The sequence below is a fragment of the Alligator sinensis genome, unplaced genomic scaffold (assembly GCF_000455745.1).
Source record: "Alligator sinensis unplaced genomic scaffold, ASM45574v1 scaffold768_3, whole genome shotgun sequence".
NCBI lineage: Eukaryota > Metazoa > Chordata > Crocodylia > Alligatoridae > Alligator > Alligator sinensis.
Window position 1 is genome coordinate 1,819,627 of NW_005842135.1, and position 16,254 is coordinate 1,835,880.

The 16,254-nt window shown below is 41.2% G+C and overlaps 1 protein-coding gene across 2 annotated transcripts in view; it reads left to right on the forward strand.

The window, feature by feature from the left end:
• The first annotated feature begins 16 nt into the window (after positions 1 to 16).
• The window catches only part of DCAF5 (DDB1 and CUL4 associated factor 5), a 116,156-nt gene continuing 99,918 nt past the window's right edge, over positions 17 to 16,254 (forward strand). The window contains exons 1-4 of one of the 2 annotated variants that reach the window (XM_006025190.3): positions 17 to 452; positions 578 to 616; positions 9,349 to 9,492; positions 13,496 to 13,532. In XM_006025190.3, coding sequence (XP_006025252.1) covers positions 9,381 to 9,492; positions 13,496 to 13,532 — 149 coding nt within the window. In that variant the 5' untranslated portion in view covers positions 17 to 452; positions 578 to 616; positions 9,349 to 9,380. Of the gene's footprint in view, positions 453 to 577; positions 617 to 9,348; positions 9,493 to 13,495; positions 13,533 to 16,254 lie in introns of those variants that run through there. The other variant, XM_025205964.1, reaches the window with a different exon arrangement.

The window sequence follows — 16,254 nt, forward strand, 5'->3', positions numbered from 1 at the left end:
GGAGGCGGGCCAGGCGGGTGGTGTGGGCCAGCGGGTGCCCCAGGCCGGGGGCTGGGAAGCAGTAGGCTCGGGGGAGGCCCCCCCCGGGGTTGGTGTTTTTCATGGTGTGAGAGACGGGGAGAGCTCAGGACCGACTTGACCCGGCTGTCCCTCGGGGTTTGTGTTGGGAAGGGCTGGGTTGAGCTTGTGAATTGCCTCTGCCCGCTTGGCAGTGCTGATACAGCCTGGCACCCTGGAGGGCATCCTAAGGCACCCTTCCCCCCAGTGCCACGACACCCTATACAAAGCAAAGCCCCCAAACACGACCAGTCTTCCCAAAGACTGCCTCTGGCCAGGGGGTCACAGGTGTAAAGCTCTCAGGATAATGCTTTTGGAGTGAGAGTATCTACAGGGGAAGTGGCAGGGACGTAACTGGAAGCCCCTCCCCTGCACCGAGTTTGCATACATCTCAGGTGCCCACCTTGCTGCTTAGATCTGTCCCCGCTTCTCTCCCCCCCCCCCCCCCCCCCCCCCGAGGGAACCAGTGCCTGGTTTTGGGTTGGTTGTGTGCATTTTGCCTTTTTTTTTTCTTTTAAAGGAAGAGAGAGAATCAAAAAGCCTACCTACTAAAAATAAGGTAATGAGCCAAACTAGTATGAGCTCTGTGAGGTTTTGTTCTCTTCCTCTTTGGGAAAGCCGTGGTCTTGTCCTGGAGGTGATGGTTACCTTGGTAGACATCCACTTCCTGGAAAGTGCCCCCACCCTCCATCCCCCCAGAAGTGGATTTCTGGAAAGTCATAGGAAAAGAGGAGGAAATTTCCTTCCCATCCCTAGCATTCATATTCACAGGAAGGTATACCTTCTCCTAACATGTCTTTTGAGGCCCTACAAAAGGCGATGTTTTCCCACAATTTAACAGGTGCACTATGGCTGCTTTCTTGCAGACCTTTAGAGGTCATTCAGAAGAAAATCTTTACATATAGATATCTAATTTTAAGATTAAACTGGAATCATAACTAAATTTTCTGACTCTAATGGTTTAGGCAAATTTTCAAATATGGGAAATTTACGCTTAAATCCAAACTTGTATTGATGCCCACAAACAAAGAAGAAAGAGAGAGAGAGATCAGATTACTGGAGCCAGTTGTAATACATTGTTTCACTTTCAGTGACCACAAAATCCAAAATGCTTTTCATTATAAAACAATAGCAGATGGATGCTCAATTAAGTCTCATGCATTTAAAAAGTAGGGATTTCACTAAAACTAAACTGGGAAAGAAGCTAAAGGTACAGGTAATTATTGTTAGGAACAAAAAAGGAAGGAAATGAAATTTGTTTTCTGAGGAGGGGGTTGGGGACTCAAAGGGAGATGAGTTATGGGTAATCTGCATATGAAAATCTGAAATAGCTACTCTAGTAAATGCTATGGTGTAGACAAAAGCCCTTAAACTAGCAAAGTTGCTGCTCCCTCTTCCCTCAATATAGTCAGGGTGTAGAGGCAAGGGAGAAGTAGTGGAGACCTCAGATGGGCTTTCTGCAGTCAGGAGACTTTGGGTGGACTTGGGTCAGAGTGTGTGAACAGTGAGGATCCAAGTAGTTTTTCAATTGCTGTTTTAATGTTTATGCTTATGTGATATAGCTTTGCTAAAACTGTAGGCCTGTTACACAACAGAACTGCTTGCAACTTAGTCTTTAATAGGGCCAGTTTAAGTACAAAGGGTATAGTATGGCAGCATGGATGCCCTAATTCTTTGCAACTGTTGCCCTATGTCCAAGCTAGCATAGTTCTCAGCTGTGTCCTTTGGAGTGTCTTGTGTGTGTATATAGTCCATGTTTCTTCACACAACCTAGAAGCAGAATGTCTGAAAGGAGTTTGGCAGGTTGCTAATTTACTGGCTTAGTAAACCATATCTGACCACTTGAATAGGATTTATGTTACAGCCCCAATTGGTTGCCCCCTTAGAATTTTGGTCAGAATTTCCCCAGTGCATATACATGCCTGTTAAAATAGTCTTTCAAGCTTATTGGTGTCTATGACCACTTTAATATTAATATTATGAAGTTTTAGAGAGTGATTATTTCTAAGTAGGAGATCTCAGCTGGATATATTCAGTACGTTAGTTTTTTCTGTCTCACCTTTTGTGCCAAAAACAACTTACTGAATTTCTTGAAGTTTGAGAAACTTTTTGGGGTGTCTGTGTTTGGGAAAACTTTGTCCAGCTTATTTCAAATGTGATGGAAAACCTCTAGTTTGGCAGGTTAGATTTAAGGCCTATCTTGAGGCTTTTTAAATTGGGAGTGCTTTTGCACACATTTTCCTGTTTCTGCATTTGCCACGTTTTCCTTCATGCATCCCTGTTATCTTTTATAAAAACAAGTATCTGGTTATCAGTGCCTCTTTCTCTTAGTGGCTCAGTTTGAACTGGAAAAGAGAACTTCTAGGAGACAACGTAGTCCTAAATTCCCTTAATCCATGTGCATAATCACCTACTCAAACTTCCTACTGCTCTTCCCCTCCCATGGCTTAATACCATTTTTAAATTACCTTCTGATAACTGAGAGTTTTAATTAGAAAGCTGAAGGGATGTGGGAGAGTGGTCATCATGCACCTGTCATTCTGTTGCCAGGCAAGTCTGAGGAACATGACTCAAAAACAGTATCATAATATGACCTTAGCAATTGTTGTGGCGTATTACCACTTAGAGGAATTACTTTATCAAGGTCCAAATTGCATCCTGGTGTAAGCCCATGAAACTCCCTCATGTATATAAATTGTTGGATCACTGGGTTTCAACCGGTGGGCTTTTTGGTGTTTTTCTGCTTAAGTACTGGTTTTTCACTGACTGGGCCTGGTCTGTCCGGGAGTCAGAGAAACTAAGCAAATTCTCTTAAAGTTTTATCTTTACTAAACAAACTTAGTCCTTGGTACGCTTTAAAAATATTTGTGTCCACGTACAAGTGTTCTAAACAGTTTGTTTGTTTGTTTGTTTGTTTGTTTGTTTGTTTGTTTGTTTGTTTGTTTGTTTGTTTGTTACGTTCCTGACAAATATTGAAGCAAATCTAAATATGGGATCAGTATGGACAGTACTAAAATATTCCATCCAGATAGTCCATCTGGTCTTGTCTTACAGTAGCTGTTCATTCCCTCAGCCTGCTGTGTTGAGACCTATTGCATAGGTGTTTGGGTAAAAGTTACTGCAGGTGAAGCAGTTCAGGGCAGCAGTGGTGTGAATATTGGACAAAACTGTAATGGCTTGGCACATCTACTGTGCAGGCAGTAAATCATCTCTTTAAACATGTTCTACCAGTGCTACTACATGTTCTACTACCTTTGTACAGGGATTCACTACTTTTAGGGCTTGCCTTTGCTAAAGAAGTTGTATTTTTTTTTTTTAACCTTGAAGTGGGTAATATGCATGAGCTAAAGTGTCTCATCGTTTTAGTATGTGTTCCTTATGGTTTAGTTTATGCACGTTAACTAATCAAGGTAAAAAACCCCCAAGGTTATTGGGTTGTTTTTTTTGTTTTGTTTGTTTTTTTTTTTAAAGTAGTTTACAGCCATTAGACTCTCTCATGCATCTCTTAAGTAATGCTTTTTTATTCTTGCCTACATCTCATGCCAGTAGCAGACTCATTACAACTTTAGGCGGAAGATTGTGTTCTGGGCATTTGGGGATTAGGTATGTATGTATAATGTTGTAGATAGATACAGAGTTGTCAGGGTCCTACAGAAGGGTGGCTGCAGTTCTGGGGTTACCCTGATCCTGGGTATTCGGCATGATTTCTATCCCTGGCTGAGAGTTTCATATTTGGATTTAAGCGAAGTTGACTTGTAATGAACCAAGGCACTTGTTATGTACCTTAGCCTTCAATAGGGACAAGTTAAAGTATTTAAAATGTGGTTTCACTCTGGGAAGTGACTAAAAATGGCGTTGTGAAGTTCCAAGCTGGTTTCTAATTTTCAAACGGCCAGTCTAGCAAACATAGCCCAAAATCTGAGAGAAACTGAATTCTTATTCTTTGCACATTATTACTGGTAACTAAGGTTCTCCCATCAGCGTTAAGCCCTCTGACATCTGTGCATCATTGAAAATGGCTTGCAGAGGCTTAATTAAGGGTTTAATAAATAATTCCATTGCACAAGAAATAAGATGTCCAGTATGTTTTCTTAATGTACTGACTCAGCAGTACTGACAGGAACCAAAAGCTGGAGAACTTGCTCACGTAGATCAGTGGTGCTCAACCTTTGGCCCCATGGGCCAGATGAGCAGTTTGACACTGGTCTGTGGGATGGTTTGTTCTATACCCTGTGCACCAGGATTGGACCCCATGTTGCCTCCAACTGGTCTTGTGTCTGGATTGGGTCCTGCCCACTGAGATTGGGCTCCTATGTAGCCTTCACCCACTAGGATTGAGCCCTGCATTGCCCCTGGGTGTTGGGATTGGGCGCTGTGCTGCCCGGTGTGTCTGATCTAGCGTGCAGGGCCAAGGGAGAACAGCAGTTACAGCTGTGGGGAAGCAGTGACAGCATTATTTTTTGGACCCATGGGGAGCACTGTGGGTTGGATGGCATGGTTCTGGGGGCTGGATCTGGCCTGTGGGGCAGAGGTTGAGCACCCCTGACCTAAAGAGATGGAGTTCCCGAATATACACTGGGGGGGCGGCAATTCTGTTGAGAGTGAAGGTGGGTGGTGTGATTTAGTCAAGTAAAACTAAATGTTGGAGTTGTATGGGGGTGAGGGGGAGTGGTTGCAATGTTTTGGAAGAGGAACTCATAGAATCATTACTCTAGCATACCTGTCTGTGAAATAATGGATTTTTATCAACAAAAATCCTTGAAAACAACTGTCAGTCTGAGAATCAGCATAGCAAATGTCGGCTCAGGAAGGAATCTTCATCAAGAAAGCTATGCTTTGCTAAAAAAAAACAACTCTACTCATATCATGAGCCAGTAAATAGTGCTGGTGTGCATCTATTAATGATTCCGACTACCACTCTAGAAGAGATGGGGTCAGAATTAGAGAGAGATCTTAGTAACTGATGGGTAGATTGTATTTTGAGTTTTCCGTCTAGTGTGGGGTGCCAGTCACAGAAATTGCTGTCAAAGGTGAACAGTTCAGGACAAACTTCTTAAAATTCTAAATATCTTTTGCACTCTGTAGATGTTTCCTTGCACAATAAAAATACTCCCCCCCTCAAACTTCCTGCAACTTTCAAAGATATTCTGCTCAAGTTCTGTAACATCAAAATCTTCTTATGGGGCCTTGGGCTCCAGAAAATGTCAGTACATTAAAATCTTGTAGAACAGATGGGGAAGTCAAAAAATGTGTGTTTTTACCACATTAGCCAGTGAGAAATCATCATCTTTGAAGAAGTGATGTTTTCTGACATAGCCTCCCTTGCTTATTCTGATGCAGTCCCCTCCTGGTTCCCATGTAGCTCCTACTACTTCTAAACCTTAGTTTACTCTGTACTGTTCCTCCATTCATCCATGTTCTCTCTCTTTCTCTTTGCCTGACAAGTTTTGGGAACAGGGGTCTCCATCTGCTGACTATGACTTTTCTGTTGTGTGCCACAGCAGAATTGTCTTTATTGAGGAGCTATAAGAGGCATTTCTAGGGTAGTTTTACATACCAGTCTAAAATCCTTTGCCTAATTCCTACCATGTCCTAGTGGCAAGGAATACCCATTGATTGAGGTGCTAGCCTATGATACAGATATCTGGCACTAATGCCCTAGTTGCAGAGTTGTAGGCAATACAGTGCAAGGAGTGGATAGAGAAATGGGTAGAGGGTACATGCTTGTCTTGAAGTGGAGTCTGTAGTTCTGCCGTAAGGCACCTCTTCATTTTGACAATTGTGGTTCTTCAGGCTGATGCAATTACTATGTAAGCTTGTGAGAATCTTAATTTGATGCCATTCAAATTGGAGAACGAGGCATATATGGAGAGGTGGTGGTGGTTACTTTTTTAGTTGCCATATTGCTCCCACAATAGACTTTTATATTTTTGACTCTCTCTAAGGTCTTCTTTAGAGTGTGTATGTTAAGGAATATGATCTGAAAGAAATAACATACTGTAGTGATAACCATCCTTATGTACAGAATGCTTGAGAGAGAAATTCCTTAGCTATTGACAACTAAAGCACATTGTTGACACTTTGACAATAGCTCTCAGCTCTGAAAAACTATTTTAAAAGGGTCAGTGACTGCCATGTTTCCTTACCTTCATGTCTTTCAGTGGACTACTGAATACATACACACATCTACTTATTAATCACTCACAGGATAATACTAGAGCATGCTTATTGAGCTTTCTGTGCTAAATTTCCAACCAACAAAAAATTCAAGCTCATCTCGGCTTACAATTGACTATAATTTAACTGCAGTTTAACCAGACATGTTATGTGCCCACTCGTTATCAAATGCATTACAACTCTAACCTATGTCATCTGTTTGTACAAAAATAAAGGAGGACTTGTTCCTTGCCCCAAGAAACTTGTACATAGTATGGAAGCACTGAATACAACTGTATAGCCCATCATGGTGACTTTTCCAAAATTTAAAATTCCCATCTCTCAACTGTTAAATTTCTTAAAGAACACTTGACAGTATGGAATCCCATATGGGGAAAGGTCCTTACTAATAGTGTCATATGACACTAACAATTTTAACAAATCTGATTATCTTTATTTACTCTGGGTATGTCTATCTGAGATGTTTATTGTGGAGTAGGCTAATTACCTCTGCAGGAAACATCTTAGTATCTACATATGAAGGGCTATTAGGGTGGAATAAACTGATAAGCTCTGCAGCAGGGTAATACTTGTAAATAGTAGTAAATAAGTACTACCCTGCTGCAGAGTAAATAAGTACTATCATTCTGTGGGGTTTCTTACTCCACACGGAGCACCTGTAGACGCTAACCCGGCTGACTGGGGCACAAGGGTGCTTCAGTATGGGGGCTGCCTGCTGGCTAGCCCTGCGCTGGGATACCCTCATGCCCCAGCCAACCCCTCTGTATCATGTTGAGCTGGGATGGAGCAGCACCAGACTGACAGGCTGACCCCTCCTCCTCCTCCCCCCCCTTAACGCCCCTGCCAGCCGGGGCTACTCCAACCCTGCTAAACATGCTGCAGTCCCGGGCACACATTCAAACAGTGTGCCTGGAAGCAATAAGCACTGGAGTTTATTGCTTCAAATTCAGTGCATGTACAATGCATTTATGTATTTAACCAGGTTTAGTTAGTAAGAAACAGACCTGTCAAGTTCTCATCCCTCCTGTATGTGCCTGTGTTTTGTACCTTTCTCCTCCCACACAACAGTCCAAAGTCTGTGCTTGGGTTTCTGATCATACAAGGAAATATTAAAATCTGGTAACCAAAACTCTTCTAAATGTAATGACCTGCCTAACTTCTGATGCCATCCTGTTTTGTTCACATAGTAAAAATCCCCACCAAAATTTATTTTGAGCTGAGCATGCTTGTCTATGCTTCTTTTTTGAAGCATCTTCATATCCCAATATTCATACAGGTACTTCTCATAGGAAGTCCATGTTCAGAAAGCACTGTCAAGTCCAATTATTTCCTGAATATTTTTTTCTTAATAATAATCATTAGTTAATGTTGTTTCTAGAAACCCAAATCTTATATTGAAGTATTTCTTTCCTTGCCAGATTTCTTCTCTCATCTGTCTGGCAGACTGTCGTGTGTGGGGGTTTTTTTTTTTTTATGAATGGCTTATTAAGATAATTGTCAAAAGCAGTGGTGCTCAATCTTTTTACAAACAGGACAAATAATAAAATCAGAATTTCAGAAATAGGCTGAGGACCGCATAGAAAAACGTTGTTGGAGTTTTGCGTATGTGGTGAGCTTTCTAAACTCACCAGTTGTTAGTGTGGGCTGGCCAGAGCCACTGCTTTTGCCTGGTTCCAGAGTCCAGGGGGTAAGCGCTGCTGCTGCTCATCCCCTCTTTTTCTCTGCTGTGGCAGGGGGGAAAGGGGGGACAAAAGATGGCCTGTTTATCTGGTCACACAAGTAGTGGCTGTGGCCATAGCTTTCACTGACATACTAAGAAGCTCACATGGCTCCTTGTACACTTAGAGCTCTTTCAGAAACCACACTGACACAGTGATGGGCTGTTCACACAGGTTTCGCAGGCCACATCCAGCCTGTGGGCCATAGGTTGAGCACCCCTGGTCAAAAGCATAATGAGCTCTAAAGGAAAATGGACTTAAGTACAGAATTTTGTTGTTATTTTTCCCTACTAACTGATTTCAGACAGGTATTCGCCACACATGCATCTAAATCATTTACGAATCTAGAACTCTTAAAGCTTTGCGTAGCTAGTCATAGGTTTATAGAACAGGTTGATAATATTGTCTGAAATCTTCCAGGACTGGCGAAGTCTCCTTGTAGAGCTGCAGCTGATAGCAGGAAAATAACTCTTTTTGCCAGTGTTATTAAATCAGCATCTTAAATGACATAAGTTATATGGTGAAATTAGTCTTTTTACTAATGGCAGACAAGGTTCTTTGGACAAATCTGATATCGTTTATTAGATCAACTAAATAATTGGAAACATTTTTCTTAGCTAGCTTTTGGTTTAAAAACCCTTCATCGGGCTGAGGAAGCATCTGTAGTTTGTGTGTGCTCTTCTTGAATGGAATGAATAGCAAAGAAGCCAGAGACTGATGAGGAGTCAGTGGGTGACACACAGGTGGGCGTGGGGGCAGGGATGGTGAATGTAGCAGGTAAATGGTGGAGGGGTATCTGGGGAGTTGGATGTCAGGCAGGCTATAATGCATCATAAATCCAATGTCTAAATTTAGTTCATCTTTTTTTTGTATCCAGGAGGTTGATGAAGTTCATAGGCTTGTCTATGAAAAGTGTTTTGTAAATTAATTTTACTAATAGAACTTGTGTTAATGTGGGGAGGATTTCTACTAGCACACATTGATTAGGGGTGATGTATTTTTTGGACTTCTAACTAATGTAGCTATGACAACATCATTTTTTAGTCCAGATCAGGTATGAGAATCTCTCCTGTTACTACAGGTTGACCATGTCCATTGATGCAGGAAGGATGGCATGCTGCATCCCAAAAATGAAAGCATTCAACATTTTAGACTTAATCTATTTTTTCCTGTGTTTTCTCTCCATAAATTTTATTATGCTTGTGTTGTGAGGTGTTTTTAGGAGTTTATTCCAAGTCTTCCATTATCATTATTATTATTGGTTTTTAAACCACTTGGGGGAAATATTCATGTAAGGCTTTGCATGAATATTCACAGTGTTGATTCCCTTGTTTCTGTCCTCCACCACTTCACATGTAGTTCATGTTGTAACACAGATTTTCCTTCCTTTTTAAAGGAGGGGATGACCGCCGGGTACTGCTTTGGCAAATGGAAGAAGCCATCCACTCCAGAGTCAAACCAGTTCAGCTGAAAGGGGAGCATCATTCTAACATCTTTTGCCTGGCTTTCAACAGTGGCAACACAAAAGTATTCTCTGGAGGTAAGAAGGAGCTATGAAAAAGAAACTTAGCCTACAAAAAATGAAGTATGGATTCTCTAATGTAAGAACCATAAGCCAGATTCTACCTTCCACAAAAGCCTTTGACACAATGTTTGGAACAAAAAGGGTCTTGAAGCTGTGCTGAATGACTGAGGATTCCCCTGGAACAGGGAATGGTTGAAGCTGAGCTGGCATACGGTAATCCCTACCATCACTCCTGTCCCCTCCTTTTTGGGAGAGGCCTAAGCAGGTGTAGGTTGCTCTAAGATAAAATTGTGTCTAAATCAGACCCTGCTGTGCCACAGACAGAGAAATGGTAGGTGGTTAAAAGTCTCCTTTGTTCTTCCCTCTTCTCAGCTTCACCAAGCAAAGCCTTGACTCAGCTTAGGCAGGCCCTTCATCTAATGCGTCTCTAACATTCCTTGCACATTTGTGGAACCATACACAAATGTTAATCAAGGGGAGGAAACAACTTCCATTAGAAACTGTCAGTTCAAATTCACACTGGGTTCATAATAACCAAAAGCCACTGCCATCTGGTGACTGTTTGTTTTCTTTGAACCAAGCTCATGATCTCATTTCAAGGTGTCAGTAGAAAAGGTGTCTTTGTTGATGATATTCTACCATATTTGGCACTGATTGGTTCTGTTGTTGGTAGTTTTATCTCCCTTTGGTAATTTAATTGTTTAAAAATTGAACTTCTTTCACTCTTAAAATTTAGGGTTAATGTTTGCTGGGATGAGCTAGAAAAATGGTTGCTATTGAAAGGTATCAGTTCAGATCTGATACCTTTTACCAGTGCTAGATTTCTGTCTTTTTTTTTTTTTAATTATGAAACCTTTTTAAAAGGAGTGGGGTGGGGTGGGGCGGAACATCTATCAGTGAATGGCTCTTTGGAAGCATATCAAAATCTGGAGTCTTCTTTTGTGATGTACTTCATTTCCCACTGTAACATGATCAGTAAATGAATGTATAGTTTGGCTTATTTGTTTGAGCACCCATTCTTGAGGCTTCTGAGCATAGTCCATAATTGCCTTTTTCCACTGAAATTTTTGAACTTAAAACCAGTTCCATGAACTGATTTGCAGATGCAAATGGTGGAAACTGGTTTTTCTCTTATGTTGTTCTGAAATTTTAACACCTTTTTGAAAAATAACATGATCTAGTTTGAGACTGAGTCACTTTGCCCTTGCAAATTAGACTCTGAGAAATCAGGAATCAAAAAAGAAAAACCTTCCCCTGGGTTCAGGTGTTTGACTCATTTGTGGTCTGTGGTGCATTTATTGCTGATTAGTGTTTCATATCAGATGCCACATGCACACTAGTTTCATCAAACCAGTATGAGGCATATGATGTTTCCTGTGCATCCAAGGTAAAATTTGGGTAGGAGAAGGTAGCAATTTACTTTAGACCACACAAGTGACTGAGAGTCTGACTCCTGGGTCCTGTATCAATCCATATCAGTGTTTTGCTGTATAACTTTGGGCAAGTCTCTCATGCTCTCTGTTGCCTCCATTTTATATCCAGACTTATTTTATCAAGGACTCTGAGATCCTTGAAACATAAGATAATAATTCATGTTTTAATTTTTTTCCATATGCAATTCCATAGTAGCATTTTGAGTTAAATGTATTATCTGATTATATCTGTAAACTGAAAAGATAAAAATATACACAGTTTGCACAAATTGCATAAAGTTTGTGGAGCTCTTAGTTCATGGTGACAGTGGAAAACTTCTCTTTAGGGTAAAATGTCTGACGACTAGCGTAACAGAAAAATCTGCCAAAAATCTCAAAGCGGTTGTAGCTTTCCCTTTGCCCCTGCTCACTCCTCCCCTCCCTCACCTGGAATGTACATACTTTATGTACAAAATAGCTCATCCAAAAGATCTCAAAGCAGCATGTGTGTGCATGTGTATATAAAAAGAATATATTCTATTTAGCTATTTGTAAAGTGGAGGGCAAGAGCAGCACAGCAGTCTCTAGAGAAAACTGAACCAACAAACCAGGCAAGCCACTTCTTATATGAAAGTGCTACAGACCCTTCTATATCTGCATATATATGAAATATGAGCATATGTTCAGTTTAATATCCAAAGGATCATAACTTCATGGAAATCTGTTTTCTGCCTTGGGTAGATGGGAAAAACTGAACAAACGCTAGAAAGAACTGATTTTGTAGCTTCGTAAAGGCCTGGCATAAATTTGGTGCATAAGCTGTCGAGCCAGACCTGTCTGTGTGTGCAGTGTGCTTTCCCCACTGGTATGGTTAAAAAAGAATAGTGGATACTTTTTGGCTCTTCCTGCTCATAACCAGTGTTATCAAAAGGAAGATGTGAATGAAATAGAGGAATGATATGCAGAACTCTTCCCAAGTTATTCACCAAACATTATGGAACTTCTCTGGTTAAATATTGGTGTAATCCAGTCCTACTTAGCTGAACCATAGTGACACTTCCTGCAGGGAGAGTCCTCACTACAAGCACTAATTAGGATGTCCATGGAAACCAATCAGCTGGTAGCCAAGCCTTGGTCCCCACCCCTTGTCTCTCTCACTATGCCAAAAGACCAGCAATGGAGACAAGCTGTCTTGGGGTGGGGGTGAGGGTTGCTTTCTAACTTCAGTCCTGTAGCTTGTGAAGGGAACAGAAAGCTGGTTCCTTAACTGCTAGCAGACTTAAGATAATGGTTTCCTCTCCATTTGATCAGTATGCATGTATGTGTTTGTTCTTTCCTTTGGAAAATCTAGACCATGTTCTTCACTGCTGTAATTTCATGGAGTTAGTATAGTTTTGATTACTATAAACTTTGCCCTTTATGTATAAGTAGCTTGATTATTGTAACAGGAAACAAACATCATTGCAATACTCTAAGGCTAGCACGATTATCTCACTTGTGGAGATGTATATAAATCCTTCATCCTGTTAGTCGCAGGTAAACTTTCTCAAGTTTCTTGTTTGAAACATATAGGGCAAACCAAAACCAAGTCCTCTTTATCTAAAATGCATAACAACTTATGTATTTTTGTTCCTTTTGAAACCTCCCCACGTCTTCACTTTGCTCATGCATGATGTGGGAGCTTTACCATTCAGTAGATGGCATCACAACAATACAATGAATGAACCTGGTAGGACTAAGGATTCCCACTTTTTTTTTTGTACTTTTCTCCTCTAAATAAATAGTGGCTGCATGTTGTGCTACCTGCCTATGAAAAGGTGCCAAAGGTGTATGCTAGTGCTTGGTACGGAGACTGTGGTTTGGTAAGGAATAACCTCCCAGCATTACAAGTTGGGGTCTAAATAACTAAGACACTTTTTTTTTTTTTTGTGGCTGCAGCCATGTAAAGAGTCAGAATCCAATTTAAAGGAAGTGATCAAAGGAGGTTTATCTCATTTTCATATTAATTAAAAAAAAAAAAAAAAAAAAGGCACTGTAGCGTGGGTGCAGCTACATAACTGTGATCGCAGCAACACTGAGCAAGCCGAGTGAACTCATGGCTTTGACAAGCTGAGTGAACTCATGGCTTAGGCATTAAAACCATGATAGCATCTTTTCTGAACTTTCTTATTCTTGAAATTTAGTTTGACAATTACAGCTTTCTTTATAAGGCAGAAGGGGGTAGGGGGCAAGAACTCTTTATGAAACCTGAAGATTTCCCTTCCCTTCCCCATCTCCCATACATGAAAACTGTCCAGGACTGACAAAAAATTATCAGTAATATTCCTTAGTGAACTGAAAAATTGATTGTTGAGCATTGTGAGGCACACTGCCGCCTCATTGAGGTTGCATACTTCTAGTGCTATACCCAAGGAGACTGACCCACAGGCTCTCGCTGAGTAGGGTGCTGACCACTCGGCAGCCAAGCTGGCTTCCTGTCCACTGTACTTTCATCTTCCAAATAAAAATTGCGGTCATTGTTTTGGGGTGTTTTTCTTTTTTTTCTTTTCACTATAAAGTGTTAATCGCCAGTACATGATGTTAAGTGTTTATATTTCTCTTTATAGGCAATGATGAGCAAGTTATACTCCATGATGTTGAAAGGTAAATACATAGTTTGTGTTTCCACTCCCTTGTCAGCTTCCTAACATTAGTTGCTGGAGGCCATTCTAGTTCCAACTGATAACCTATAAAGAAAGCAAAGATTGTATTAAGCCCAAGGAATACTTTATTTTAAATTTAACCTTGGGAAACTTTGGAGTAAAAATGTTGATTCGTATTTTTTAAGGGGTTTTGGGTTTTTTTTTGAGTTTTGTCATTCATAGCTTGCAGAACAAGAAGGCAATGATTTATAAATACAGAGGCTCTCTTGAAAAAAGAATAATATGTTTTAAGTGGGGAACTTTAGGTTCAAGGGGCCAGATATTTAATGGCTTTCTAGCACCTAGCTGGTTTTGAATCCACTAAAATCAAAAGGAGTTAAACTTCTGATCTAAATCTTCAGGTACCTAAAATGCTTTTAAGAACTGTCCACAATGGCCTGATTCTCCCTACTCCTGGTCACTTTGTGCCGAAACATCAAAACAAGGCAAATTGGTCTTTGTAGATCTTATTGAATGGCCACCTGCTTAGAAGGGTTAGCCCAATTAAGCATAATTAAGGATCTGTGTCTAAGTATCAGAGTTGATCAAATCCACCTCTGAGAGAACCTGTATGATTTGGATTGATTTCTGAGGTATAATTTTCATAAGTAAACTTTTTTTTTTTTTTTTTTTTTTTTGTCCATACCTGCTGTTTAAGTCCCATGGACTATGAAGCAACTGTGTTTAACTTGCATTAAAGAAAAATTAAAACAAAGACCAGGCAAGAACAATTACAGGTATAAGAACAGAGAGAAATATAAAACCTTAAATCTTTGTGTTTCCTGAGCCCTGGTTAGCCCTGTATAATGATTTGAAGTATTTCTTGCTTAGCTTGTCTAAAAATGTTTTATGTTGCATGAGTCACAAAATAACAAAATCCTCCTAAGTGTCTTAACTGAAATTTGTGGGGGGGAGGTGGGGAGACCGTAGTAGCTGCGTCTTCAGATACATTTGTAGTAGGAATAAAGTCTATCACTTTTTTTTGCCCCCCTCTCCTCCCCTCATGTTGTTTGCTTTAAGTCTGAGAATGTCAGAAGCTCATAGATGAAGGTTCATGCATCCTTTCTTTATTAGTTTCTATAAGAACTTTTTGCCACTGGCTCTTTCACAGAAAAATGCTCATATTATCTTCTCCTTAAGGATTATAATTACAACCCTTTAATTTTGTGCATTCATAACGCATTTGATTTTCGGATACATCATGTCCAGCTGAAATAAGTTTGAAGCCCTCTTTTACTACTGCAGTACAATTATCTGCTTCATTTTCTGCAGGGAACCCAATTAGTCTGATTATCCTAATGCTGATGTAATCCTCAAGAATCTTACTCTGCTTAACACTTTAATGATGCCTGTGCATGCACCAGCTCTGTCAACTTCATTTGCATGCATTTAAGTGGCACTTTTTGCCTCTGCTCTTTTGGCCTCTAAATTATGAAAGCTCCAGGTTAATCATCCATGAAACAATTAATAGATCTTTTATTTAGAAAGCAACTATAATGTGGACATTGCACTAATTTTAGACATGATCTCCTTGAGGGATTTGCTGTGCCCTGGAGTGTTTGCTAGGTGGATGGCATCTGGGTTCTTCCCTAAAAATTACAGCAAATCTAGGCTAAAGTAAGTACTTCCTGGCCTTTTAAAATGACAAGATTTTTTAATATGACAAGATTTTTAACTGTCATAGCTAGGCATTCCTTTTCCCCTTTGTTTCTTTTTAAGGTGACCTATAAAGCTGGCAAGGGGAGCAAATTGAGCTTCTACCCCCCCTCCCCCTGCTGTATAACAATAAAGGCTAGGTCTGGGGTGGGCAATTTATTTGAGCTTAAGGGCCACTTAAGGAGTTTTGGAGAGCTGTTGCGGGCCAGGTCGGCACCCCTCTCCTTCCTAGTCAGCAGTTCACCAAAACTCCCTAAGTGGCTCTGCTTTGTACTCAGCCAGACAGCTGAGATGGGGCTGTGGGCATGGAGCGGTGTCTGGGAGCAGGATGGGCAGGCAGGGGCAGGGCTGGGATCGTAGGGCTGTGATGGCGTAGGGCCGGGGGCCCAGGGCAGAGCCACAATCCACTCCCCACGTTGTGCTGTGATGGGTGCTGGTTCCATTGGCAGAGGCATATGGGGAACAGATAACAGCTCAGGCACAGCTCCACGTGCCCATCCTGCTCCGGGACACCGTTCCCTGCTCAGCCACAGCCCTATCCTATCTGCCTAGCCATGTGCCCTGACCCCCATGGGTCCCACCCCTGGCAGTGGGTGCAGGGTGGATGGGCCAAGGTGCCCAGGCAGCAGGGCTGGGGCTGGTGGCATTGGAGATGGTGGCAGCTGGAAGGAGCCACTGCTGCCACCCGGGTTGCCAGGAAGTGAGTCTGGCCACTGTGCCACCCCAGTCCTACTGTATGCTTGGGGGCCATGCGTATGGCTTAGGATTCTTTCTTGCTTGTTTTTATATGTAAAATTTATGTCTCTTCTACAGTAGAAGATTCTGAGGCTTAGAGAAATAGTGACATTGCATCACAAGAGCCATCAGGAAAGCAGAGCAGTGAAGACTGCTTAACCTCTTGCTTTTTTTGTTAACTCCAATGACTGATAAATATTGCAGTGAAAGACTTTTGTTAAAGAATCCACACCCACTTTGACTTTTTAGTTATCCTCAGAGTCCCAGAAAATCCTTCAAAAAGAAGGGAAAGA